The 26794-nt window shown below is 33.9% G+C and overlaps 1 protein-coding gene across 5 annotated transcripts in view; it reads right to left on the bottom strand.

Annotated features, from left to right (window-relative positions):
* The window catches only part of SNX13 (sorting nexin 13), a 105638-nt gene that overhangs the window by 41476 nt on the left and 37368 nt on the right, over window positions 1–26794 (bottom strand). For 2 of the 5 annotated variants that reach the window (XM_054564158.1, XM_054564159.1), the window contains exons 4-12: window positions 25244–25333; window positions 24093–24214; window positions 10171–10292; window positions 9979–10080; window positions 8618–8706; window positions 4516–4599; window positions 2898–3036; window positions 2430–2518; window positions 1374–1412 (exon numbers count right to left, since the gene is read on the bottom strand). In XM_054564158.1, the coding sequence (XP_054420133.1) occupies window positions 1374–1412; window positions 2430–2518; window positions 2898–3036; window positions 4516–4599; window positions 8618–8706; window positions 9979–10080; window positions 10171–10292; window positions 24093–24214; window positions 25244–25333 (876 nt within the window). Of the gene's footprint in view, window positions 1–1373; window positions 1413–2429; window positions 2519–2897; window positions 3037–4515; window positions 4600–8617; window positions 8707–9978; window positions 10081–10170; window positions 10293–16307; window positions 16372–24092; window positions 24215–25243; window positions 25334–26794 lie in introns of those variants that run through there. The other 3 variants (XM_054564160.1, XM_054564161.1, XM_054564162.1) reach the window with 2 other exon arrangements.

Genomic DNA, 26794 nt, shown 5'->3' with positions numbered 1-26794 from the left:
TGCTAGCACATGGCCTCTCTTTTATTTCTCCTACGCAGCAGCAGCTCCACAGACAACGGGATGGGGAACAGTATTTACTGTAACTTTATTAGTAACAAAAAGGATAAAGGGTCTTGTAAGATTGCAAGATAAGTAACATGGTAAAAAAAAAAAAAAAATCTCTGTGGAGATTCTGAGGTTACTTCCAAAGGAAAAATGCATGATCTAAGGTATTAAAGAGGTAATAGTTGATATTCAAAATAGAATTGACAGGTTTCCAAACAATGCATCTAAATTTTAGAAGGGTTCAATTATCAAAGAGTAGACATATAGACTTTAAGTAATGATGCTGGAGGATTACTAACTCTAAGATTGACTTAAAGACACAATAAGCACTAGTAAAACTGTATCATTTTTCTATTCTGGATTTGTATGGGTATATAATTTGAAAATAGTTAACTTAAGCACAGACATATATACAAGTGCACATACATGTATATGACAAATGTGGGCCGCAAGTAATGTCAGTTAAAATTAACCTAGCAAACTAAACTTCTTAAAAAATGTCTTTTATTCCTGAAGGAAAATTGCAAAATCACAAGACAAGAGAGTTACAAATAAATTTCCAAATTAGAAAACCAGCACAAAAAGGTGGCTACACTAAAAGCAAAACTTACTTTAAATGTTTTTTCCTGTTTTAGAGCCCCAAATCTCTGCTCTACTTTATAGTAAAACTCCAAACATCTAGCAATAACTACTGTTTCTAATTCATCTCCTCCTCCTGGACTGAAGCCATCAGGGCTTCTCCCTACTTCTCCACCAAAACGCTATCATCAGATCACAAGGGTCCCCTTGACAGCACACCCACTGTGCATTTAAGTCTTTGACATACCAGACTTATCACTTCTTTAAACACTTTCTACTTGGGTTCTAGGATATCACACTCTCAGATCTTCCTTTAAGCCCTTGAGCCACTTACTCTACCTCTGGGTAGATCTCCTGCTTTGTCTTAAACTAGAGTAACTGAAGTGCCTCAGGACTGAGTTCTATCTTCTTACTTACATTCACATTTTAGGTACCTTGCCCAGTCTCTTAACTTTAAATAAACATCGATAATCCTAAGCATTCTCAAAGTGTATTTCCATCACTAAATGAACCTGAGTTTAACAATTAGTCTATTTAAACCATTAGCAAATCCTGTTAGCACTATATTCAGCCTCTAACTTATTCAATACTTCTCATAACTTCTACTAACATCTCTTACTAGACTAAATCAATAGTCTTATAAATGATCTCTTAGTTTCCAATCTTGCCCCCACCACTCCACCATAATTTATTCATCACAAGAAGCCAAAGTAATCATTTTAATTCACAAATCAGAACACATCACTCACCAAGGAAAATCTCCAATGGATTCCCATCACAATTAGAATCTTTAAAAAAAAAATCTTATTATGGCAGGTAAAACCATATATATAATCTATCCCCAAGGTTCCTCTCCAACTTCATTCCTACTAACAATCCCTCTCATTCATTCCATAGCAGCCACACTGACCTTCTCTACCTCATCAACCACTTGTCTCAGGACATTTGCCTCTCCTCTTACCTTGCCTGAAAGATTCTATTAAAAAAAAAAAATCACAGGACTCTCTCATGTTATTAAGCCTCCCTATGCTCAAATGTGACCAAATCTCTCAACACCTATAGAAAACACTCCTAGGTGTTCTCTATCCCTCTACTTTGTTTTACCTAATTTTTTTTTCACATTTTACTTACTTTTTACATTTTTTAAAACATTATATATCAATTATATATCAGAAAAAACATTATTTTCTGACTCTGAAATTAAAATGAAAGCTTCATGAAGAGAGATTTTGTCTATTAGGTCAATCTACAATGGTGTCCCACATACGAAATTCAATAAATGCTGCATTTTGAGCAGAAGTGGGTAGATGAATAAATAAATCATGAAATAAAATACAACCTTTAATTACTTCAGTATTTCTCAGGCAGTGTTTCAATCTCTTAAGCTTAGTTTCACAAATACTTAGGCTACATTGTATAAGAGGAGTTTTTTCCTAAAAGTTATTTTGTAGAATACTGTACTGGTTAATATCCTACTTTTTGTTATATGCAAGACATTTAAACATTTTATTTTTCTATTATATTTGACATACAATATTAGTTTCAGGTGTATAATATAGTGACTACACACCTATATACCTTATGATGTGATCACCTAAGTCTAGTAATCATCTGCCCCCATACACAGTTATATTACTGACTATATAACCATGCTGTTCATTACTTCTCCAACATTTATTTTATAATTGGCAGTTTGTACTTCTCAATCTCCTTCACCTTTCTCATGCATCTCCCCACCCTGCGAGACATTTTAAAAAACAGAAAGTATTTACAACTAAATGTTAATGAAAAAGCACTTTACTTACTTTGCCTGACTGCAACCTCTGTATTCTTGAGTCGCATACTTTCTTTACAAATAATAAGCTATTTATTTGATTTTTGATAGTGTTGATATCTAAAAACAAACAAATTGAATGTGAACCAGAAAGTGGTAATGCTATATGTGAAACACTTTAAACATTCACTTACTGTAATTTAACATAAAAACCAATGCATAGATCAATTACTTTACTGAATAACCAAAAATTTTATAGTGAAATTATTTAATTAATATTACACCATGCTCTTTATTTTAGAGATAACTGCAAAAATAGTCTCATGTTCAGAAATTATATCTTATTCTTAGCACATGTTAACACAATGAGCCAGATTTCAATTTAGTTAAGGGAAAAACAACCAATAGGGTAAGATAACACTTAGGTAAATTAGTTTTGTTTGAATTAAAGTAATCGATAAAGAAGTAAAACATTCTTCTACTTAAACAAATTACTTACCATCACCAGCTGTATCTAGAGATCGAAGATACTGTAATTCTTCTGCTGCCTTATCTCTGACTGCTTCTAGCTCTCCAATATTGTCACTCAATTTAATAATGTTCATAAAGGCCTCATAGTTGCAATTAGAATCACGGATCTGAAAAATAAAGTTTAAAAAACAGGTTGGAGGGGAACTCACTTATTAAGGGAAAACAGAACTTGCCATATCCCCAATGCTTATAACAAAAGAAAATGAAAATCCCTGTACTCACTGTACTTAAAATTCTCGTGGGTCACAAACTGTAAACAAAGTAAGTAAAATATACAGCATGCTAGAAAGTAGAAAAGTATGCTCAGAATGTTTGATGATAGCAAGGAAGCCATAATGGTGGAGCTATATAAAAGAAAAGTGGAGGAGTAGACAACAAGATCAGTGGTGATGGAGGGCCAATCAGTACAGTACAGTACAGTAAATGTTCTGACTTTCATTCTGAGTGGAAGGAAAGTTACTGGAGGGTTTTAAACAGAAGAGTGGAATCACTATGATAATAAGAATAAGTTTTGTCTTTTTCTCCAGTCACTTGCTGTTTAAGAACAGGAATGGAGTAGATGAATGGTTTGGTTGGATTTAACCAGAATGTGGTTTCACCAAGCAAGTACAGTGAGAGACAGAGAGAAAAGGTAGTTGAGGATGTTGTGAAGGAACCAATCATTATGACTGCCAATGAAATTTAAACCAAGTAAAAACAGTAAAGAGAGCTATGAAAATATACTTTGGGATATACTACCATCATTTTTCATTTTTTTAATGGGCGCATAGTATTCTATTATATCAATATGCATAATTTATTAAATTAATCATCTGTGCCTTCAATTTTTTAGTATCATAAGCAATGTTTCCATTAATGGCCTTAAATGTTTCAAATTTGATTACTTTAGAATAAATTTCAGGAGAATTCCTAACCAAGAGATATACATTTAAAAAATTTTAATATGTGGATATACATATTTTTAAAACTCTTGGTAGAGCCTTGTGGAACTCCATAAAAGCAGACAAAGAAGAATCTGTGATCTCCATGAAAGGCTCTAATTTAAAAAATATTCATCATCTATATACATGGACAGTAAAATATCCTTTTGTAAATTTAAACAAGTAGTAACAGCACCAAAAGTGTAAAGTTTATCTTATCAACATTTTAAAGAGAATTTGGCTGGCCCTGGCCGGGTGGCCCAGATGGTTGGAGCATCGTCCCCGTACACCAAAAGGATGCGGGTTCGATTTCCCGTCAGGGTACCTACCTAGGTTGCAGGTTCAATCCCAGGTTTGGGTACAAACAGGAAGCAATGAATTGATGTTTCTCTCTCACATCAATATTTCTCTCTCTGTCCCCCTTCCCCTCTCTCTAAAGTCAATAAACATATCCTGAGATGAAGATTAAAAAAATTTTAAAAAAAGAGAATCTGGCTAGTACATTCAACATATTAGCAAACAGAAATATTGGAAATATAAAGACTATTTTAGATACATTTCATTTAATTTCTTTAATAAATTGTTGCTTAATCACCCTAATCTCCAAATACTATTTTTACATTTAAAAAAACTGTTTTAAAGAGTTGTAATTTAGAAAGTACATACCATCCATATGATATATTGATTAATATAATCAGGATCACTGAGTTGATTTATTAATGGAAGAAGAATTCCTCGTGCAAGGATTTCCTGGAAAAAAATTTTTAAAAACAAAAATAAATTTAATCTAATAGTTCTCAAATCAATGGCATAATATAAATTCCCTAACACAATGCTGTTACTTAAGCATAATACATGTGAAAGTAAAACCTGAAAACCAACATGAGCTTATAAATAGGTGAGCTAGTCTACCACAGTTAAATAAATTGAGATGAAGCTACCTATATCAAGGTGGATACATCTCCACAAAGACACCCAGAGTTGAATGGAGAAAAGCAAAAGATACCTTTAGTATATTGGTATTTCTGTAAATTTTTAAAAGAACAAAACATGGCAGTGTGTTTATAGAGTCCTATAGCCATATTCAAGTACAAAAACAAAGAAGAAAAGAAAAAGCTATACATCAATTTTAGAATAGTGGTTACCTTCAAGGGAGAAACAGAGCAACAATAGGTAAATATTAACGTTGGTTAAATGTGGATAGTTGGTACATAATTGTCTATTATATTTTCTATACTTCTCTGTTTGAAATATTTCCTAAAATAATTTATATAAAATAATATATTAATATAACTGTTCACTGTTCTATCGAATATACTCTCCCATTGTTTCCAGCTGTTTATGCTCCTGTTAAAATGCTTCCCTTCCTTCAAGGACTAACTACAGAATCAATTCGCCAACTAAATAAACCCTGACCATTTCAGCTAAACACTTTTTTTTACTTCTATGTTTAAAATACACTTATATGCTGTATTTATGGCATTTAACACTTACCCTTCTCTATGTAATTCTGTATCTTCCACTTTTCTAATATACTACAACTTTCTATGAATCCTTTGCATATGAGTGAGACTAGTCAGTTGTTCTATTGATTTATGTATCTTAAAAAGTATTTACCCTTCATCTTCTCAATGTCATTGTCTTAAACATGACAGGCATTTATAAACATGAAATGACGAGATAAAGAAACTAAGTATTTAGTGCTGGTGCTATGAATCTGTACAACTTTATGCCTATAATATCTAAATTTATGGAACACTATTTCTTAAGATTACTGGAGAAGCTAAATAACTACAAGCTTAACAAGATGTTTCACTTTCCCAAGCAAAAGACTGAAGTATTATTCTTTACAGATCTCTAATTTATCTGGACCATTTTGTGATACAAGTTCATAGAAGGTGGCCTTCACTTTATTTTCCTCTAGAGAAAAGTTATAAATTCTAATTTTGTAAGTTGTACAAGACTCTGACAAGTATTTCACCATGATGCATTAATAATTCCAAAAGGCACCAATAAAGGCTCAAGTAACTTTCTGAAGTGTCTTTTGAGACATCCTCCAGTCTCAAATTAGAAGGATTTGCTTATTCTTTCAATGCTTAAAAATTGTTTTTAGTGTTTATATAATTCCTTTCTTCAAATTATGTCCCTGGCCCATATGCTCAAATCTTGAAATGTTCTCTGTAAGAAGAAAACACATAAATAAAAAAAAAATTTTTTAAGTTGCTTTTCAAAATGATTAAAAAAAATATGGGATAAAATTTTAAATAAATTTAGTGCTTCTTGTTAATTAATGCAATTCATCAATCTGGTTTAGAAAATTACTTTGATCTTTTAATTTGCCTCAAAAAGGATTTGGTTAGTCAAGATGTAACCATATAACTCAACAATCCTATAGGGGTCTCTAGTGAGGCAAAGGATCTATATCAAAAGAAAAAAAAAAAAGGAAGAAGTAGTAGTCATGTGTTAATCTTAAAAAAAAGTCTTTGGGGTAAACATGAATTACGAACAAAAGAAAACTGATAAAGACCTATTGAATTAAAAGCAAAAAACAAATTTGTTGAATGCAGTGCTCTACAATTATACTCAATTAGATTTTACCAAAAATAAATGAATTACTGGTTTAAAAGAACAATCTATAGCAAAACATATTTGCTCTTTAAACAATTCTACCTACTTTAAACCATAACCTCATGTAACAAGGCAGATCTTCAGTCACAGATCCTAAGGGTCAGCTTAATCTTTAGGAAGCTGCAGTAACATGTGCACCACAGCCAGCAAGGAGGGCAAATAGGCTTCCTCTTACACTAAAACTGATTTTCTGACTGGGTATCTCTAAGTGGCAACTACTGTGATGACCACCAACTACATAATAATGATAAACACAAATATGGGGCCCCTATCTTTGTGGGGGAAAGAGACATCAAGTGAGTAAACACAACCACCAGATTCTCATTTTAAAATATGGTGTTATAAAGGAAATCAACTGTGTAATGGCCTATAGTAACAGGGAATTACGAGGGGGCTTTAGATTCGGTGGCCAGGGGAGGCACTTCTGAGGAAGTGAGATATGAGGAATAAATACGATTTATCCAACAGAATAAAGAAAATCATTACTTTTTTCAGGGGGAGCAGGGGGAAGAAAAGAGGATGAGACAGCCCTATGGTGGGGACAAAATGGCACTTACGGATGAAAAAGCCAGTGTGGCTGACAATACAGTGACTTCGCAGGCAGAAAGGTAAACAAAGTTGCATCACACAGGCCCTGCTAGCCCCTGATGGAACTTGGTGTGTGAAAAATTTGCTGGATGGTAGGCCTTCCCATTTACTGGGATTGAGAAACTACTAAAAGGTAGACAGGATATGGAAGCAAGAATAAGATTTCCATTTTGGACATTTGAAATTTAAAAGAGCTGTAAATCAATGAAATGGTGATTTTAGTGGTCAGCTGGTCAGAACAGCCTGGAAAGGGAAGTCTGGCCTAACAATATCAATTTGGAAAACATTAGCATTTGGATGGTGTTTAAAGCCTAGGTGCTTAAAGAACTTGGATATTTAAGTTATGTAGAAGATGAGTTAAAACATGTAAGGGTGACTAAAAAGGAGATGAAATGAGGAGAAAAAAATTAGAAAACAGCAATGACATGGAACCCAAGACAGTTTCAAGAAGGAAAAGCTAGCCAGCTGTGTCAAATGCTGCTAAGAAACCAACAGTGTCTGCCTGAGTTATCAGGTAGACAAATAGCCTAATGTCAAATGGACGCTCAGCATAAATGAGTGCTACAATGGACTAGGAAACATCTACCTTTAGTGGCAGAGGTGAATCGAGTGATACACATTCCAGGTATTTACTTGAAAACTGACTAACCCAAATAACTGGTCTTAACAATATTTAATCTATTAGACCCTTCTCATCAGAATCAAGTATCTTCTACTCACTTCAAAGTGCCATTACTCTGCCTGAGGAGCACACTGAACTCATGATAGGTAGGCAGTAGGAAATTGTATGATATTGCTTAAATGATAGCATACAAGCATAAAAGCACACCTTAGGAACTGATATTTTGTTTTGCAGAATGTCAGACTGGAGAGATCATAAGTTTTACTTTTAGAAAAACTGGAAACTTTCATTTTATCCATTTACAACCATGTAAGGTCTTATGTAGCTAGCATTTCTCAATCATGAGCAGCAGCCAAAGCCAAAATATTATTCCTATGCATTTTCATACTTACTCCAGAGGTTTATATTATAGCCAGGGAATTAAAAGTCCAAGACTACCTTCTCATCTTTCTTATTAATTTTCCAATTGCAAAAACCAAATCTCAGATACCCAGTTTTTTTTTAAGTTTCTATCAGAAGTATTATTTGAATTAGCCTAATTTAATTAGCCTAAATTTATAGGTAAAGAAATATTAAAGAAAATTTAAAATACCTTGGCATAACCAAAAATCCAAGTACCTAACTGTAAGTCAAACAGTTCTCAAAGTGTTGTCCATGGACCTCTGGGAGGTTGAGGGAGACAAACTTACAGTAATATTTCTTTTAAAAAAAACAACCAAGATGTGATGGTAGCATTCAACTAACGGAATGTAAGTTTGTATATTCTTCTATTTCAAAATTTGTTAGTTTTAATTTATAATCTGGCAAAATTGATAGATAAAACTACATAAATAAAACTCTTTGGGATCCTCAATAATTTTTAAAAGAGTGTAAAGGGGTCCAAAAACCAAAACTTTTGAGAAATACTACTCTGTATGAGTTTAAGCTTACCCTGACAAAGTACCGCATGATCTTGTTCTGGAAATCTCCAGGAGGTAGCAATAAATATAGTAAGACCTCACACAAATCCCTTAGGAATCCTAGAAATAAAAAAGGTTGCTATAATAACATTAGAAAATATGAATCTCCACCTACTCTTAATATAAAACAAACATTTAAAAGTAGAAATAAGCAGTTTCCTGATTATACTGGCTTATTATTTTAGTAATTAGTACATATCAGTATTCATTAAAGATTCCTTCATTCTTCTCCAAATAGTAACTACTCACTAATCAAAATGATATTTTTAAATCTGCTCAGTTTCATCCTACTTTTTTTAATCATTAGGAAACTTCAATTACAAAAGTGCCCCCAAAAGAACTTCAGTTGTACCATGTATTCTGTACTCTACCACATTAATTATGTTTGTATACTTAAAATTACTTGCATATTTAAAACACATCTAATTCTTCTTTCAAGGAAGAATCTCTTCTATCTTGGCCAGTAATAACAAAAGAAAAAAAGAGTATGCTCTTCAAATTTACTGATTTAGAGGGGCTCAGTTTACATAAAAATACTGCAACTCATTATATCTATTTCTTACATTTAGTTATTTTATATCAGTGATAACAAAATGGTGATTAAAAATTAAATTGCACAATAAATATAGGAAAGAAGAAATAAAAAGAGAGGAAAGAAAAGGCAAAGTAAAGAAATAAAATATTAAACAAATTAGGAAAATCAAAGAAAATCTCCACAGTTAGAAATGCTTTTCTGTAGTTGTTCAATTGCAGACACTTCATGGAAATATAATTATTAGCTGATAACTGTTAATCAAAAAAAAAAAAAAAAAATGTGCCAAGTAGGAAAGACTCAGGAAAAGAACATCCTCAGCTAAAGCTTAGTTGTTCTAACTTCCCACAAAAACAAGTTCGTCCAACTCTATAAATTTTACTTGGAACCATTATACACATTCCCTTACAAGATATTTTAGGGTAACGGATATAGTCTTTAAGTAGAAAAAAATAAATTCAGGGTCAAGATAAATTAGTATAGATCAAAAAATAAAATTTACAATTATAAAATGTTTATGTTCGTTACATTTTACAAGACAAGAAGGTAATCTTTAAGTACCATCTTTAACATTTAAAGACAACTTCTAAAACAAAAAAAATTAGAAACTACTTTTTTTTTTTTTTTGGAAACTATTTTTAAGAATTAAAAAATAAAATAAAGTGAATAGCCACGGTATCTTCATTATGCTATCTGTCCTGTAAGAATAATTTCACCCTTATATTTGTTCACTGGTTCTGCTAACTTGTTTGACCAATTTGAACAGCCACTTTTCTCAAGAGTAAAACTGAAAATGAAACCTTCTTCATCTTTGGGAGAAGTGCACACTAGATCACGGCAAACGTCCTTCTCCATTTCAACTTCAACTTCGAAGAAGGTATCTACGAGATCTTCTGCTGTTCCTGCACAAAGAAAGGAACACTTCCAGATGTAAAGAATGGTCAGGAAGAACAGGTGTGAAAATCGTGGTTTTTCAGGAATAATGATATTACCTGTTACTTGATCATCTTTTTCCGTTATCTTCTGTTGAGCCTTTCTAAATACTCGTAGGTGTGTGCCAAAATCATCTACGATGCGTGTAGTAAAATAAGGTTGCCAGTCTATTTCTTTTGACCTTATAAAAAGCATATTATATAAAAACATTATATAAATGCCTTTCAAAAAATATAAATTCATTTTTAATGACTTATAAAAGAAAACATTATCGGAGACTAAACTTATTTATACCAAGGTTTTGTTCATTTAATTCCTATTATATCTTAGGACTTCCTTTCACAAGATCCAAGGTGTATCAAATCTATTTGACTAAGACTTCAAGCAATATTAAGTATTTCATGTGCCAAAGCTTAAAGGTTAAAATACATAGAAAAAAATAATTATTTCCAGTTAAGTCTGAAATGAGTCTCTACCTGTTGGTATATCATGCAATTTCTCCGCCCAGCTGTAAGAATACATTAGAAATTCATAATGTTTCTGCTTGCTTTTAAAAGAGTAGGCTGACAGCTGTCAGAGGGGAGGCGGGGTGGGGAACGGGGTGAAAAAAGGTGAAGAGATCAAGCATAAATATATATATATATATGTATAAGCATAAAAATATAAATACTTATACATGTATAAATACACGGACAAAAACAAAAGTATGGCAACAGCCAGGTGAAAAGGGATGTAGGGGGAGGTGGAAGAGGGCAAAGGGAGGGTAAACGGGGAGGAAGAGAGACTTGACTTTAGGTGGTGAGGGTGCAATGCAGCACGCAGATGTTTTATTGAGTTGCATACTTGAAATCTGCATGGCTTTATTAACCAATGTCACCCCCAAAAAATTCAATGAAAAATAAAAGAGCATTTGAAATATTTCTTGGTTCTTTTTCAACCCTTTATGAATTTTCCACATTCTTCTTTTTAGTTATACAGGCAAATTCTAAACTAAATACCTTTGTCATGAGCCTGATTGGTTTCTGCTTACATAGTCCAGCACTTAAAAACTTGTGTATTCAAAACAACACAGAAATGGCTACACTTAGCCATTAAAGAATGTGGCCACACTTAGCCATAAAGAAGTACATATAGTACTCCATCTTAAAAGTAAGAGATCTCAAGAGACACTGCTAATTTGCCCTGGCCAGGTGGCTCAATTTGTTGGAGCACTGTCCCTTACACCACAAGGTCACAGGCTTGATTCCCAGTCAGGGCACATACCTAGGTTGTGGGTTCCATCACCGACCGGTCCCAGAGTGTATGGGAGGTAACCAATCGATGTTTCTCTCTCACATCTATGTTTTTTTCTCTCTTTTGCTCTCTCTCTAAGTCAGTTAACATATCCTCATGTGAAGATTAAAGAAAACGAAAGAGAGAGGCACTGCTAACTTAATACAACAGTGAAACAGATAACAAATGCAACAGATAAGCCAAAAACAGTTTGCACCTCTCCTCGGATTAAGTGATATTTTTAAACAAATATTTTTAATGTTGTTTACCTTAAATTAACACTAAAATTAACTTACTCTTTTAGGAACAAACTAAGCAGATAGAAGAGAAAGAGTCTATTTGTGAAGATGATGGGCAAAGAGGAAACCAAAAAAAAGTACGCCATAATTCATTATGTTAATTACCCACAAATGTACAATAAAGAAGCTAGTGAAGAAACTGATTTGATTAAACTGTCACTTTTTGAGAGAAAGCCTTTAAAAGGTAATGGCATAGAGGAATATACCAGAGAACTGTTTTCAATTAAAAGAAAGTTAACATTCATATACTAATTTAAATATATATATACACACACACACAACTCTGATTTTGTTATATATATGGAAAGAAAGTAAATTAACAGTAATGGGTAACCTGAACTCAGGGATCTGAGGAGGGTTAACATTGTTTAGAAAAAAGAGCACATATATAAGCATGTACTAAACTTGGTAACAATATTCAGCCTCAACATCAATATTAAGAACTTAAACCTAGCAATCTCTAGAGTCTATTTTAAAAAGTCACACTCTAAATAAGAACCTTTCAAAAAACTTTATTATGAATATTTTTGCCAAATAACGTATACGGAAAATTTTATAAAAACAGTTTACTTGATATAAGCCATTACCTTAGCTCATTTAATCCATAAAAAGCTCCTTTTAACAAATTTAGAAGAAATTAGAATACTCTTTCATGTTAGACCTGTTGCATTTCATGGTACAATGACACACACACACACACACACACACACACACACCTCTCATTGAAATTTTCAGACAAAATAAAACATTAATTTTATAAGACATTTTAAGCCCAGCTTAATTCCATAACCCATCACTAGAGAGAAGGTATTGACACTTAAAATTAATGAAAATTAAAGACCAATGAAAATATATAAAATTCTTTTAAATATAGATTTCTACTTTCAATATACAAATATACTCGGGGTGGGGAAAACATGGAACACAATATTCTTTATCTCTATCCAAGGTCATTATTTTCTGTTCTTGACTCATTTCCGCCGAATACATACAAACCTAATGTAAATCTCAACTAAAAGGAACTTTTCTAGGTTAGAAAGATAAGAACAGTAACACATTTCTTCCCATTTATAAAATAGGAAAATACCTACTACCAATTTCTAGTAGTATTTGCACTAACAAAATTTGAAAATATTGATGAAAGTGAAATACCTTCTAAAATTATGGTATATGAGAAATACGTAATAAATGAAACGTGAATATAATTCAAAAACATCATTCGATTTATGTTATTGCCATACTTCCTTCTATGATGCACAAATAGCCCTCTAGTAGAGCTCTTAATGTCAATTATTTTTAAGTTATGCCTACAGTCAAAGCTCTTTTTCACTTTGTTTAAAATATTCTCCCACAATTCCTATTCCAATAAAAACACAATTGTTACCTACACTTCTATTTTATTATTACTTATAAGCTTTCATATGTGAACTTAAAAATAAGAGCACATTCTCTTGCACATATAGGAAATATAAGAGGCGCAGTCAAGCCCACTCTGAAAATATAAAATTTATAGTAGGCCCCTGAGGCTTATTACATGCTTGACGGAATGGGTACAAGAATTCCACAGGTTAATTAGGACTGTAAAGAGGCAATAAAGTTTTAAGCATAAAAGTACAAACAAATTATAATGTGTACCTCTCTGACTGCCTATTTTTGCACGCCTTTTCATCACCTGTAATGCCAGGATCCTATTCCTTGCCTTTTAATTGGTCGCCCACATCCAACCTTGTCTCGCTCCTTCTATTTTCCAGAGACCAGCCAGGATGATCTTTTTAAATACAAATGTGATAGTACAAATAAAAGCTTTAAAAACCTCTCAATAATTCTCCACTGATCTTAGGCCTAAGCACAAATACTTCCTGTAAAATCTTGCATACCCTGGACAATGCTTACTTCCTCATTGTCATCTGTTCCACCCTCTTCCTTCCCTTCTATTCTGCATACTCAGGAGCTTCCTTTCCATTTCTCAGACTTGAACATGCCTTTTCTTACGTCAGCGCCTCTGGACAGACTATTCCCTCTGCCAATTTTGCTCACCCCTGCCCACTCTCCACAAATGTCCCTTCACTCCACCACATTCATTTGACAATTCCCACCTACACTTTAGAGTTCAACTGAAACAGCAGATGCGCATGTCAGCCTTTGTTGGCCCTCTCCGTCTGCCTTATTCCTTCAGATCTGGATCTCTGGTTATGCATTCTCAGAGCACCAAATTTTTCACTTTTTACAGCACTTATAATATGCAGTTAAATAACTCAATTGCTAGAAATAAATTCAATTACTGAGATAAAAATCTCAGGAAGTCAGGGACTTTGTTTTATTCTGTGTTCATTTTATTCACAGTGGCTAAATAATGCATTGAACATTGGGAGGCACTCAATGCATATTGATGTATTGATTCCTCTTTCAGGGTCAGAGCATTGCTAACAGGTCTTGGAAAATGGCCACAAGACACACACAACAGTTGCTTCTTTACTCCTTAAACTTACAAAAAAGAACATAAACTGAGAATCTTTTTTTTTGGCCTCTCTAAACCCAAAGCCACTTAATGCTACACCTAAAAAGGGCAATGAATGTCCCAAACATGTGAGCTGATATTGAAATGATATAAATGGCTATCTATTTTAAGCAGTGTACAGCTTACCATCACAAAAATACCACTAAAATCAACCCACTGTTTCTGTAAAAAAGCACTGGACTAGCATATATACATATGCCCTAAATTTAAGTAAGATTCACCATTTCATTAGTTGTAAAATTCATCAAGTCACATCACTTTCCAGGGTTTGTTTTCTCTAAGGACACTTACAGTATTTTAAAAATTTATGATTATATTAACTAAATACCTATAGACACACACACGAACAGAGTACATGAAAAACTGGTTAACTGGTTAAGTACTTGTAAATCAAAATATTTGATCAAAAGAGGGAATTATGAATATATTTCATTTTAACTTAAATCATATAAATCTTTCAACATAAGGTTATGTTTTATTTGACTAATGTTTTGCTTAGAGATATTAATATAGCCTTTGTCATGAATAAATCATTCCCACTGCGAAAGTTGTTTCCAGTTTCTTTTAAATGGCATGCCAACTAAAGACATTTGTCAACAAATCTGAATGAGGAGTCCTTCAAACTTTTCACCAATATTTCACAGATGTCTTTTGCACACCTAATCCAACTACAATCTATCTAGCAAATGGCTATGAGTAACATTCCAAAGCAAGTAACTTAGTTTTCATAGGAACTACCTTGTCATACTCATATTTCTTCAATCGGCGCAGGAATGAATCAAATTATATGATTATATTTAAAAGTATAACTGGGGAAGAGGGGGAGACTGGATGAATGAAGGGGAAGGGATTAGCCAAAGAACATGTATGTATGTATGTGTGTGTGTGTGTATGACCCAAAGATACAGACAACAGTGTGGCACTGGCCAGAGGAAAGAGGGGATGAAAGCTGTGTGAAGGTGGGCAAAGGGGTGAAATGGGGACATCTGTAATAGTGCCAGTAATAAAAGTAAAGAAAAAAGATAAAAGTATACCTGAGATACACAGGTTCAGAAACAAATACTGGGCTGGCCAAAACAGTCATTTAGTTCCCTCCGTATCATGTTTCTAGTAGTGCTTAGTTGTCTTTAATTTTGTTTGAAACAATTTTGTTAGCTTGTATTGTGACAACTGTCATACAAATGTGCATTTAAAAAAAACTTATCAAAATTAGTGAATTTTTGTGCCACCAGTTTAATATTGAAGATGGAAGAAGATATGCAACATTTTTGGTGTATTATGCTTTATTATTTCAAGAAAGGTAAAAATGCAACTGAAACGCAAAAAAAAGTTTTATGCATTGTATGGAGAAGGTGATGTGACTGATCAAACGTGTCAAAAATGGTTTGCGAAGTTTCTTGATACTACTGACATTTTGGTCAAATAATTCTTTGCTGTGGGGCTGTCTTTTACATTGGAAAGTGTTGAGCAGCACGTCTGGCCTCTACCCACTAGAAGTCAATAGTGGGAGACAGCCGACATACTCAAATATCCGGATCAATAAAAAGTTATTGGTGAAAATGAAAAATGTGTCTTTTATTTTATGGAAAAAAACTAAACTGACTTTTTGGCCAACCCAATACAATTTTCTTTTTTAACATGCTTAATTATCTTTCTCCTCTTAATCACAAATGTTCAGCTCACACCACAGACCAAATGTATCATATTTTCTGGGGGCAGGGCCCAGGCATCATACATCTGACTTTTCATAAGCTTAAAACTCAAGAGACGAAATCAGAAGTAGGCAGAAGTACTAGAAAGTGGTCTATTAGCCTAGCTGTATTGCTAGGGGCTTAAGTCTGTATGTTTTGCAAAGGGAAAGAGGAACTAAATGTAAGTTAAGAGAACTTCCACTGTAGTAGTACAGAATTGGTACCATTCCAAAAATAGCTTAAAATTTTGTTGACAATAACCATGCACTGAATAAGTAAAGGTTAATTAAGTAATACGTTATAATTTAAATAGAATAAAAGAATAAGTACTATCTAAATGTAGAAAGAACGATACAGGAATGAGCAAAAGGGATGGAATGAACATGGTATGTGCAAGAGTCATCGTGTGGACTTGCCTGACTAAAGTGGGTGACCATTTGGCAGTAAAGGCAATCTTCATATTCTTGGCAGAATACTTTCCTGGAAAAGGTCCTTTATATCAATATGATAAAAGTAGAAACTGATTTTCCCACAGAAACAATCCTATAAGAAATGTATGTTCCAGACACAACATTATTTTTTCATAGTAAAATAAACCTTTACTTGTTTCCATCCTTCTAGAGTTCTTGAGAAACTACTTTGTTACACTGTCAAAAGCATCAACCTGAAATTGAATTTGAGTCAAATTTTACAGGCACAGAATTATAAGCTTGCTCCTAAATCCATTAAAAGAATTCCCCTTGTTCCAATGTCCATTCATTCATAAATACTACGTTACATGTCTTTAGAGCACCCTTTTTTCCCTATTAAAATGTATAAGGATTTAGCCCTGGCTGCTGTGGCTCCGTGGATTGCGCATCTGCCTGCGAACCAAAGGGCTGCCTGATTCCCAGTCAGGGCACGTGCCTGGGTTGCAGGCCAGAGCCCCAGTGGGGGGCACGTGAGAGGCAACTGCACACTGATGTTTCTCTCCCTTTCTTTCTCCCTCTTTTCCCCTTTCTCCGAAAATAAATAAAATCTTTTTTAAAAATGTGTAAGGATTTAGTTTTAAGGATTGAATATAAAATAAACTGATCTTTTCCCATAACACTCTTGAACTTACATTAAATTTACTATCAGTATTATCCTCTAACATAATCCTCAAAAACATATGGAGAATTCCTGTTTTATTGGAGCAACCACACCAGGAAACAAGTCTCATTACTTCATGGTTACAAATCTGTCTGCCACTGTAGTACAGCCATGGACAAAATGCAAACAAATATGAATGACTGTCCAGTAAAACTATTTACAAAAATAAGCAGTATACTCAGTAATAAAATCGCAAATAATTTAAAAATGGGCAAAAGATGTGAACAGATAGTCCCTAAAGAAGATAAATACAAATGACTTAAGTACATGAAAAGATACTCAATACCATTTGCTACCAGGGAAATACAAATAAAAACCATAATGAATTTCCACTTTACACCCACTAGGAGGGCTAATATAAGACAGGCAGGCAAGCCCTGACCCGATGGCCACTGGTTGGAGCGTCGTCGCATACACGAGAAGGTTGTGGGTTTGATTCCCACTAAGGGCACATGCCTAGGTTGCGGGTTCCATCCCCAGCAAAGGTGAGCGTGGAGGCAATCGATCAATGATCAATGCTTCTCTCTCACACTGATGTTTCTCTCTTCCTGTCTTTTTATCTCTCTCTCTTCTCTTCCTTCTGCCTACCTCCCTCCCTCCTCCTCTTCCTCTCTCTAAGCATGTCCTCTGGTAAGGATTAACAGGGGAAAAAAAAGACAGAATCAAGTGTAGATGAGAACGGATATATTGAAACCCTCCTCATACATAGCTGGTGAGAATACAACACACTTTGAAAAACAGTTTGCAGTTTCCCAAAAAGTTAAACAGAGTTACCACATAAGCACAAAAATTTGTACATCAATGCTCATAGTAGCATTCTTCAAAATATCCAAAAGGTGGAAACAATCCAAATGCCCCTCGATTGATGAATAAATAAGATGTGATGTACCCATAGAATCAACTGTTATTCCTATGAATCACTACTACAGTAGGCTAGAACATGGATGAACCTTGAAAACATGCTAAGTGAAAGAACAGTTACAAAAGCCCATATATTGTACAGGCAAATTCACATTGATAAAAAGTAGGTACCCATATTTTGCCATATATAATGTGCACATTTTTACCCAAATTTTTGAGGGAAAAATAAGGGTGCTCATTATATATGGGTTGTACTAATTTCATGTCTATATAAATGCTTTTAATTCTTTTATTTATGCTTATGCATTAGAAGTGTAACTCTACAAAGCAATAATGATAACCATATGCAAAATAATACCCTGGAATACAATAATTGGTTTTGTTTCTAAATATAAATAAATTAAAAAATTGAATTGAAAAACAAAAATGAAATATATTTTTCCTGAAAGTTTGGGCCAAAAATGTGGTTGTGCATTATACACAGGAGTACATTATACATGGCAAAATATGGTAAGTTGTTGCCTAGAGCTAAAAGTTTTGGAGGAATGGGGGAGCAACTGCTAGTGTGTACAAGTCATTACAATGTTCTTAAATTGATTGTGATAAAGGTTGCACAACTCTGTGAATATATAAAAAGGCACTGACTTGAAGTGGGTGAATTGTATGGTGTGAATTACATAAACATACAGCTGATCCTGGAACAGAGGTTAGAACTGACTGGGTCCACTTATACCCAGCTTTTTCTTTCTTCCCAGTAAATACACAGTTGGCACTCCATATCCCTGGGTTTCACATTCAAGGATTCAGAGGTCCAAATATATGCATTGTTCCACACCATTTCATATAAAGGACTTGGACATCTCTGGGGGTCCCGGAAACAATCCCCAATGGGTACCAAGGAAGGACCACAGGTTAAACTTTGAGGGAGCCAAAAGTTACATGCAGATATTTGACCGTGCAGCAGATCAGCACTCCTAACCCCTACATTGTTCAAGTGTCAACTGCATAATTAACAATCCATTTATTCTGTAGATATAAAACCATTAACTTATTTCCCCTTATTTTAAATACTTAGATGGTTCCTGATAATTTTTGCTCTATTTATTAAATATGACAGTAATCACCTGTCCATTTAACGTTAGTTTTGAGCTGTTTTCAAATGACAGAGAATATAAATGACAAAAAAGTATAAAGCTTTACTGTTGCAAATGTCCATTATTTAAATTGTGCTTGCCTTTTGAACAAGTTTAGGAACATACAACTTATTATTTTTAGGCAAAATATAGTGAGAAAAATGGCAAAACCTTCAGAACACACCCCTTGTCATTTCAGAAACACTGACACGATTACCATCATAACTACTGAATTTTGGGGTCTCTATCATAGCAATACTTCTTCCCCTAGGGGAAAACCCTTTAGGATAGAGCATGGTGGCATTAGAATCTCTTTTCGGTTAATCTTGAGGTTTAGGGGAATAAAAATGGAGGGAGTTAGTAACCACTCTTCACTTTGGAGAGCAACAAGTTTCCCTGTTCATTTGTATTTCCTTATAGTTTCTACCACCTAACCTGATCTCCTTTCATAGAACTTTGTTCATACTATTTCTCTTTTCTAACATGTCCTTTATCCCTCTTTCTTTATCCCAATATACCCATTCTTAAAGACCAGTTTTGGCCTCAACCCACATGGGATCTTTCTCAGTTACTCTGGCCCACTCTAGCCCCAGATTAAATTTGCTTTCAGTACCACACAAATGATGACTTTACTTCTCTCCATTTCGCATGCTTTAATTTTGTTTCCTAACCGCCCCCCCCAAATAATAATAATAAAAGAAACGAAGCTAAGACAAGGTCAAAAAGTTTGTATACATACCCTAGGAACATAATAAATAACAGAAATAATAACCAAATTAACCTTTATTAAAGATATAACATGCCAGATCCTGTGGTATCTTGTATGTACATTTCCCCCACATAATCATTATAACGACTCTATGGGATCATTATTTTATTCTACTAATGCAGAGACTGAGAAACAGAAAGTCAAGTAAGTTGCTCAAAATGTCATTTATTGGTTAACTAATACTTTATGAAATATCTCGTACACTTCATCTCATTTGTCCCTTACAAGTTTGCTGTATTAGTATTACTATTTTACTAAGAGATGTTAAGAAATTTTCTTTTTAAATACACTGTAATTTAATGGTATAGGTAGAATTATAATACAGATGCCTCAGGGTTTTCTGTCCTATGTCGTAATATCTTATTTGAAGGGGGAATAAAAATAGATAGGTTATTAAGTATTCATCAGCTAAGGCTCCAGCCTAATTCAAGCCTAGGTTCCAGAAAATTCAAGAGTGCTCTCTGAAGGTTTTCTTCTCCAAACTGCTACTAAAGTAACAGGTGCTGTACTAATGTTAGTCTAAGGTGTTATCATTACAAAGTACTCTCTTAAATGTGGTATCATTTAATTCTAACAACAACCTGATAAGTACATATGGGTGACCACCAGATTCACAGAATCCACTTGTCTATTCAAGGCTATAGAGCATTATAAACAATAGAGCTGAACTCAAAATCAAGACTTTATACCCTAAGTATGACCTTTTCCTCCTGTTGTCTCAAAATTAGCATTTCATGTTATGCTGACATTCTGTAATTATTTCTCTAAGGTGACAAATAAATATAAAAACTAGAATTTAGTGGTCCTAAATTTTTTCTAGTTTCATAAGCCCTTTTTATAGATGAAATCTATGGAAACCACTCAATAGGAAAAAAAAAAAAAACCACAACAGAGTTTTGCATACATTTTCAGTGCTCCATGGGCCCCCTGATTAAGAACCCTGTACAAGACTGTAACTTGAAGAATAGGAGGAATAACTCATGTTCTTGTCATATGATTCAGGGTACACAGCAGAGAGCACAGAACAAGGATTAAGAAATATGTGAATGATTATAAACAGACCTAATTTTCTTGATTACTGGCACTGAAAACAGTCTTGATTATTGGGTCTCTATTAAGATATACATTTTAGCAGTAATAAAAAAAAGCCCCAGTGGGGGCAAAAATGAAGTCATTCACAGAGAAGGCACAAGCAAACAACCGTTGCTCCTTATTGTATTCTAGGGGCTTTACTTCTTATCGTTTTTAGCCTGAAAGCAGCTCCTAAAGCAATTATTATCAGTTTTTTAGAAGATGTAAGCAAGGCTCAAGAGGAGCTGATTAATTTACCCATAGCTTAAGGCCAATGGCAAAGAAAAGATATAAATTCAGGTCAGTCTAGGACGGAAGAAACCTGGCTCTCAGCCTATAATCACCCAAATATTTAGCTTGGTAACAGACTGTGACAGAAGACAGAAGAAAAATGACATGAAGTTCAAAGAAAAGGGGACTGGGAATCAAAAGCAGGAACTGCATCACAAAGAGAGGAAAGGAAGGTGGGGAGACTAAGATGAATACTCTAGATAATAAGACATCGGATAAGGAATGGGGGAAAAGCAAGAACACTGGACTGTTAAGAGCAATCTGATCCTAACTCTTACTCTGCCCCCAACTCCATGGACTAACCACTTATCTTTCTGGACCTTAGCTTCCTGACTCGTGAAACTGGGGGTGCCAGATGGCATAACCACTCTGAAAACATTTCACAAGTACTATTTCCATTATATTTCACGGAGCAGGAATTTTGTTTTATTCACTACTGTATTCATAGCACCTGGCTGATACAAAGTAGGCACAAAATATTACCTGAATAGATGAGTTTGATCCTGACAAAAACCCTGTTAGGCATCCACAACAAGTTAGATGTTATGTTTATTTTAAATATGAGAAAAACCAAAGTTTAAAGAGTTTAAAATCCTTGCTCATAGTTCCACAGCAAAGTGGTAGGACAGGATGCAAACTCAAGACTTCCAATTAGGTACTAGTTCAAAGTTCTTTCCAGGTCTAAAATTTGTTATACTTTAATATACTCTTAGGCAGTCAGACACAAGAATAATGAACTTTTCTTATTCCCATTCCTTCAAAGAAAAGTCATTAGGGTAGTGTTACTATAAGCAGTAAATGGCTGAATCAGAAGTTATCTGAAAGAATACCTAATATTCAATAATGTTACATATATGAAATAAAGGAGAATAAAACCCAATTTCTGACCTTGTTTGGTTATTCTTTATTGTATTTTCTGTGTTCCACAGTGAGTCTATGGCTGGTTACTTTGCAAATGTTTGCTGTTAATCATAAAGGAGAAGAAGCTCAAATCTATTCCAGCAAGCAAGGTTCAAACCATAAATCATACTGCAGGCTTCCCCAATGACCTGAGGTTGAGGAATTACCCTCCTACTCTAAAGCTGAGAATCAACTGAGTTACAGAGGAAAAGTCTTGACAGAGCAGAGACGCTGGAAATATCTATGTGCACAGAGTAGGCTATAGAGCAAATTAAGCCTGAAACTTGGCTGGAGGCAAAAAAATGACAAAACTGAAGCTGTCCTACTTTGGGCACATCATGAGAAGGCAGAGCTCTTTGGAAGAGACTATAATGCTTGGAAAAACAGAAGGCAGCAGGAAGAAATGGAAGTCCAAATATAAGATGGATTGATTCCCTAAAAGAAGCCGTTGGTACAGTGGCTGAGCAGGGCAGCTGGGGACAGGACATTGTGGACATCGCTCATCACAGAGACCTTAGAAGTCAGAACCCTCTCAAAGGAAGGCAGTTAACACACACATAAAAGAGATTTAAAACAAAAACAAACAAACAAAAAAACCCAAAAAGAGCCCTAGAGAAAGGACCTAGCTCCAAGACTCTCAAAAGGACAAGAACGTATTTCAAAAACCTATGAGAAAGAAGAGGCGTTGGCTAGAAAATAACACACTCGGATTGGAGCGTACACATGGACAAGGCCTTAATTTGCTCTATAAATTAGGGCTTTGAAGACACAGGTTAGGAGGAAAATCTTTATGTGTATCTGGAAGAAAAACCTTTAATTAAAAAAAAAAAGGAAGAAGACTGCACCCCTGGCCGATGGCCCAGTCGGTTGGAGCGTCACCCCATACACCAAGAGGCTGCCGGTTTGATCCCTGGTCAGGGCGCACACCTAGGCTGCGGGTGCCATCGCCAGCCAGGGTGCCTGCGGGAGCCGACCAATTGCTGTTTCTCCACCACATCGATGTTTCTTTCTCTCTCTTCTTTCTTTCCTCCCCTGGCTTCTCCCCCTACCATCCTCTATCTCTAAAAGCAATAAACATATCTTCCTATCCTCAGGTGAGGATTTTTTAAAAAAAACCAAAAGTACAGAAACTGCAAACTCATACAAACATACATCCTTTCTTTCAAAAATAATCAATCCCTAGATATGAAATAGCCCCCTCAAAAAATCAAGTATTTTAAAGTAGAAGGATATAGGCCAAAATATTTTGTTAAATGGAAGAGTGGGTGTTTTTTAAAGCAAAATCATCAAAATACGCTTCTATGAATAAATTAACAAACTGAATAGTCTCCACTGACTTATGATCCTTTGGTTTCTTCCATTAAAAGGACTTCCACTAGGTATATGCCAAAAGTAAGAGAAACTAATTTCCTTAGCACTGAAATAAAATAAAATAAGGGTAAGAGAGGAAATTATCAATAATATGGGGTGAAAGACTTTGAGAAGTCACATGATTGGACCTTGAGGAAGAAACTGGCACAGAGACTGAGAGAACAGAACTTAATCAAAATAAACACTGTAAATATAAAGGTTAAATTTAAAGGAGTAAATTAAAGTTTTTTAGGACTCTAATTCTATAATCTAAATTATCCATAATCTACTGTTCTACTTACCTTTTAACACCATAGACTCTTGAACAACATGGGTTTGAACTGCACAAGCCCACTAACAGAGATTTTTAAAAATAAATTTGTACAGTACTGTAAATGTATTTTCTCCACCTTATGATTTTCTTAATAACATTTCTTTTCTCTAGTTTTATTGTAAAAATATAGCATATAATACATAGAGCAGACAAAGTATGTGTTAACTGACTGCTTGAATTAGTAAGGTTTAAAATTTGGGGGAATCAAGTTACATGCATATTTTCAACTGTGCAGGGGTTGGCCCCGCTAACCCCCGGGTTATTCAAGGGTGACATGTAATTAATATCCCCCTCCCATTTAAGTTATTTTCCCTATTGGTACAAACAATATATTTAAACTTTTAAGTATAAGTAACCTTACCTAGTAGCAAACTGGATGAGTGCGTTTTGAAGAGTCTGCCTAATTTCAAGAAGAAAAGATTCATCATCACTTAGTGTGTAATACCAATACTGGACATAATCCCTCAAGGAAAACTGGATAACCTAAAACAAGAATATTGGGGAAAAATACAACTATTTAGGGTTTTAAAAGTAACAGTGGCAAACTAACACCTAAAAGGATTCTTTTCCAATTGATATTTACTCCCTACACACTAAATTGTGGTGGTAAAGAGCTACTTTCATTTAAAAAGCATCAATATATCAAAAACCATTTAAAAAAATTTTGTTTTGGTATCCTCACTCATACACTGCCCAAATGTTTTAAAAATTAGTTATCTATGTCCAACCCCACCCTAAATTCATAAAGACAGATGCTGCAGAAAAAGTAAACTTCCAATGCTACAAATATAATAGAGTTTTAACTGGTTTGGTGGAATGAGATGCAGTAATGTCAATGGACCCGAATTCTCAAAAAGGAAATAATTTTTCCAAGGTTATATCATCAGATTCCTTTGAGTAAAATTACAAAAATTAAATTGTTCACTCAATTCTAATACCTTTGTTACTGCCAACAGTATTGTTAGCCAATAAAAAGCAAATAATACAACTTAATGTATAATGTTTTTATTAAACTAAGTATGGGCTCATCTATAAAATGAATGTTAGAATTTCAAAGTACACATTATTATTTATAATGATCTTATAATTTAAAAAATCAGTGAAAAATATTTTGGGGATAATTAAGTTTTTAATTCTAAAATTTTAATGTTGTTGAATCAAAGTAATAAAACTAGTAGGGAATAATATCTGATTTACTAAAGCACAAAGTTGTGTTCATTTTTTAAAAGATAACACTTTAACTATTACATGACTAGAAACATTATCAAGTATGTCAGTAAAAACAATATTTTCTAAATGCAAACTCAATCAAAAGGTTTTAAGTATTAAGTAAACTACCTTAATATAAATTAGTTCATGAATAAGGCAGCATCGTTAGATACAGAATCCAAAATAGCATTAGAATACATTTCTAGCATATTACATAAACAGCAAAATTGTATCTTAATGTCTTCAAAAGTAATAGACCTAACACACATATATGGAATTCAAATACCACATACTGAAACTCACTTGCTGGAGAGGTTCATCAATTATATTGGCACCCGTCAATCTTCGATCAATCTTTATAGTCCTGGCTTCCTGTTTCATTTCTTCTAAACACTTAAAGGAAACCATCACATCTTACTGCATAGTTTCTTAATTAAAGATCTCTCTAGTTTACTTCTAACTGAATATTCATTGCAACTTTCCTCTCATTATCTTTATGTAAATAAATAACCTTATTTCTGGAGACTCTAGTATTGGGTTGGCCAAAAAGTCTATTACATTTTTTTCTGTACGATGGCTCTAGTAACACTTAGTTGTCTTTAACTTCATTTGAAACAATTCTGTTAGACTATATTGTGACAGTTGTCATCAGTGTGTATTTAAAAAACCTTGTCAAAATTGGTGAATTTTTGTGCAGCTATTTTAATATTGAAGATGGAAGAAAATATGCAGCATTTGTGACGTATTATGCTTTATAATTTCAAGACAGGTAAAAATGCAACTGAAACACAAAAGAAGGTTTGTGCAGTGTATGGAGAAGGTGCTGTGACTGATCAAATGTGTCAAAAGTGGTTTGTAAAGTTCCTTGGTACTACTGACATTCTGGCCAAATAATTCTTGAAGGCAGGGCTATCTTATACATTGGAAGATGTTTAGCAGCACCCCTGTCTTCTACTAACTAGTAGGAGATAACCGACATACTCAAATATCCAAATCAACAAAGTTATGGGTGAAAATGAAAAATGTGCCTTTTATTTTACAGGAAAAACCTAACAGATTTTTAGCCAACCCAATATAAAATAAACACTATTTCTCAAGTTAACAAACATACAACCAAAATAAAATCCATTCTTCAAAAATTTAATAAAATCAGTAAGCATTATTTAGAGTATACGAAAACTGAAAATCTGTATCTATGTTGTTGCCATATTTCAATGAAACAGGGGTGTCCAACCTTTTGGCAATTCTAGGCCACAATGGAAAAAGAAGAGTTGTCTTGGGCCACACATTAAGTACACTGCCAACACACATAATCACAAAAACAAATCTCCTAATGTTTTAAATAAACTTATGATTTTGTGTTGGGCTGCATTCATAGCCATCCTGGGCTGCATGAGCCCGTGGGATGTGGGTTGGACATCCCTTAAAACCATATGTTAGTGTTTCAAGTGAGTTTAATATTTTCCTCTTCCTTTTTTCCCCTCCCAGTCCAAGGAATGTATTTTAAATTGGTTCTATTTATAAATGATTTTTAGCAACTAATCAAAGTTAACTTTTCTATTTCTCTGTAGTCTTCAGAAAGACCAGTGGTCTGGAAAAAGAGTGTAAAGTAAAAAATAAAAAAAAAAGACACTCTTCAATTAAAAATATAATCCAAAGCATATTTATATTATATATATAGATAGATATACATATATAACATATGCTTCAAGTTTATACAACCTCTAAGTCTTTTTTTCATAAATCATTTTAGAAAAAGCAAATCCAAATCACCATTTTTTAAGCTATCTACTAAAATATAGGTTATAAAGACTTAACAAGTCTTGACTATGATTTACTACTGTTTGAGATCTT

The sequence above is a fragment of the Pteronotus mesoamericanus genome, unplaced genomic scaffold, assembly GCF_021234165.1.
Source record: "Pteronotus mesoamericanus isolate MK-2021 breed Mesoamerican mustached bat unplaced genomic scaffold, CSHL_Meso_final scaffold_85, whole genome shotgun sequence".
Taxonomy (NCBI): Eukaryota; Metazoa; Chordata; class Mammalia; order Chiroptera; family Mormoopidae; genus Pteronotus; species Pteronotus mesoamericanus.
This window is presented reverse-complemented; position numbering and strand designations above follow the sequence as displayed.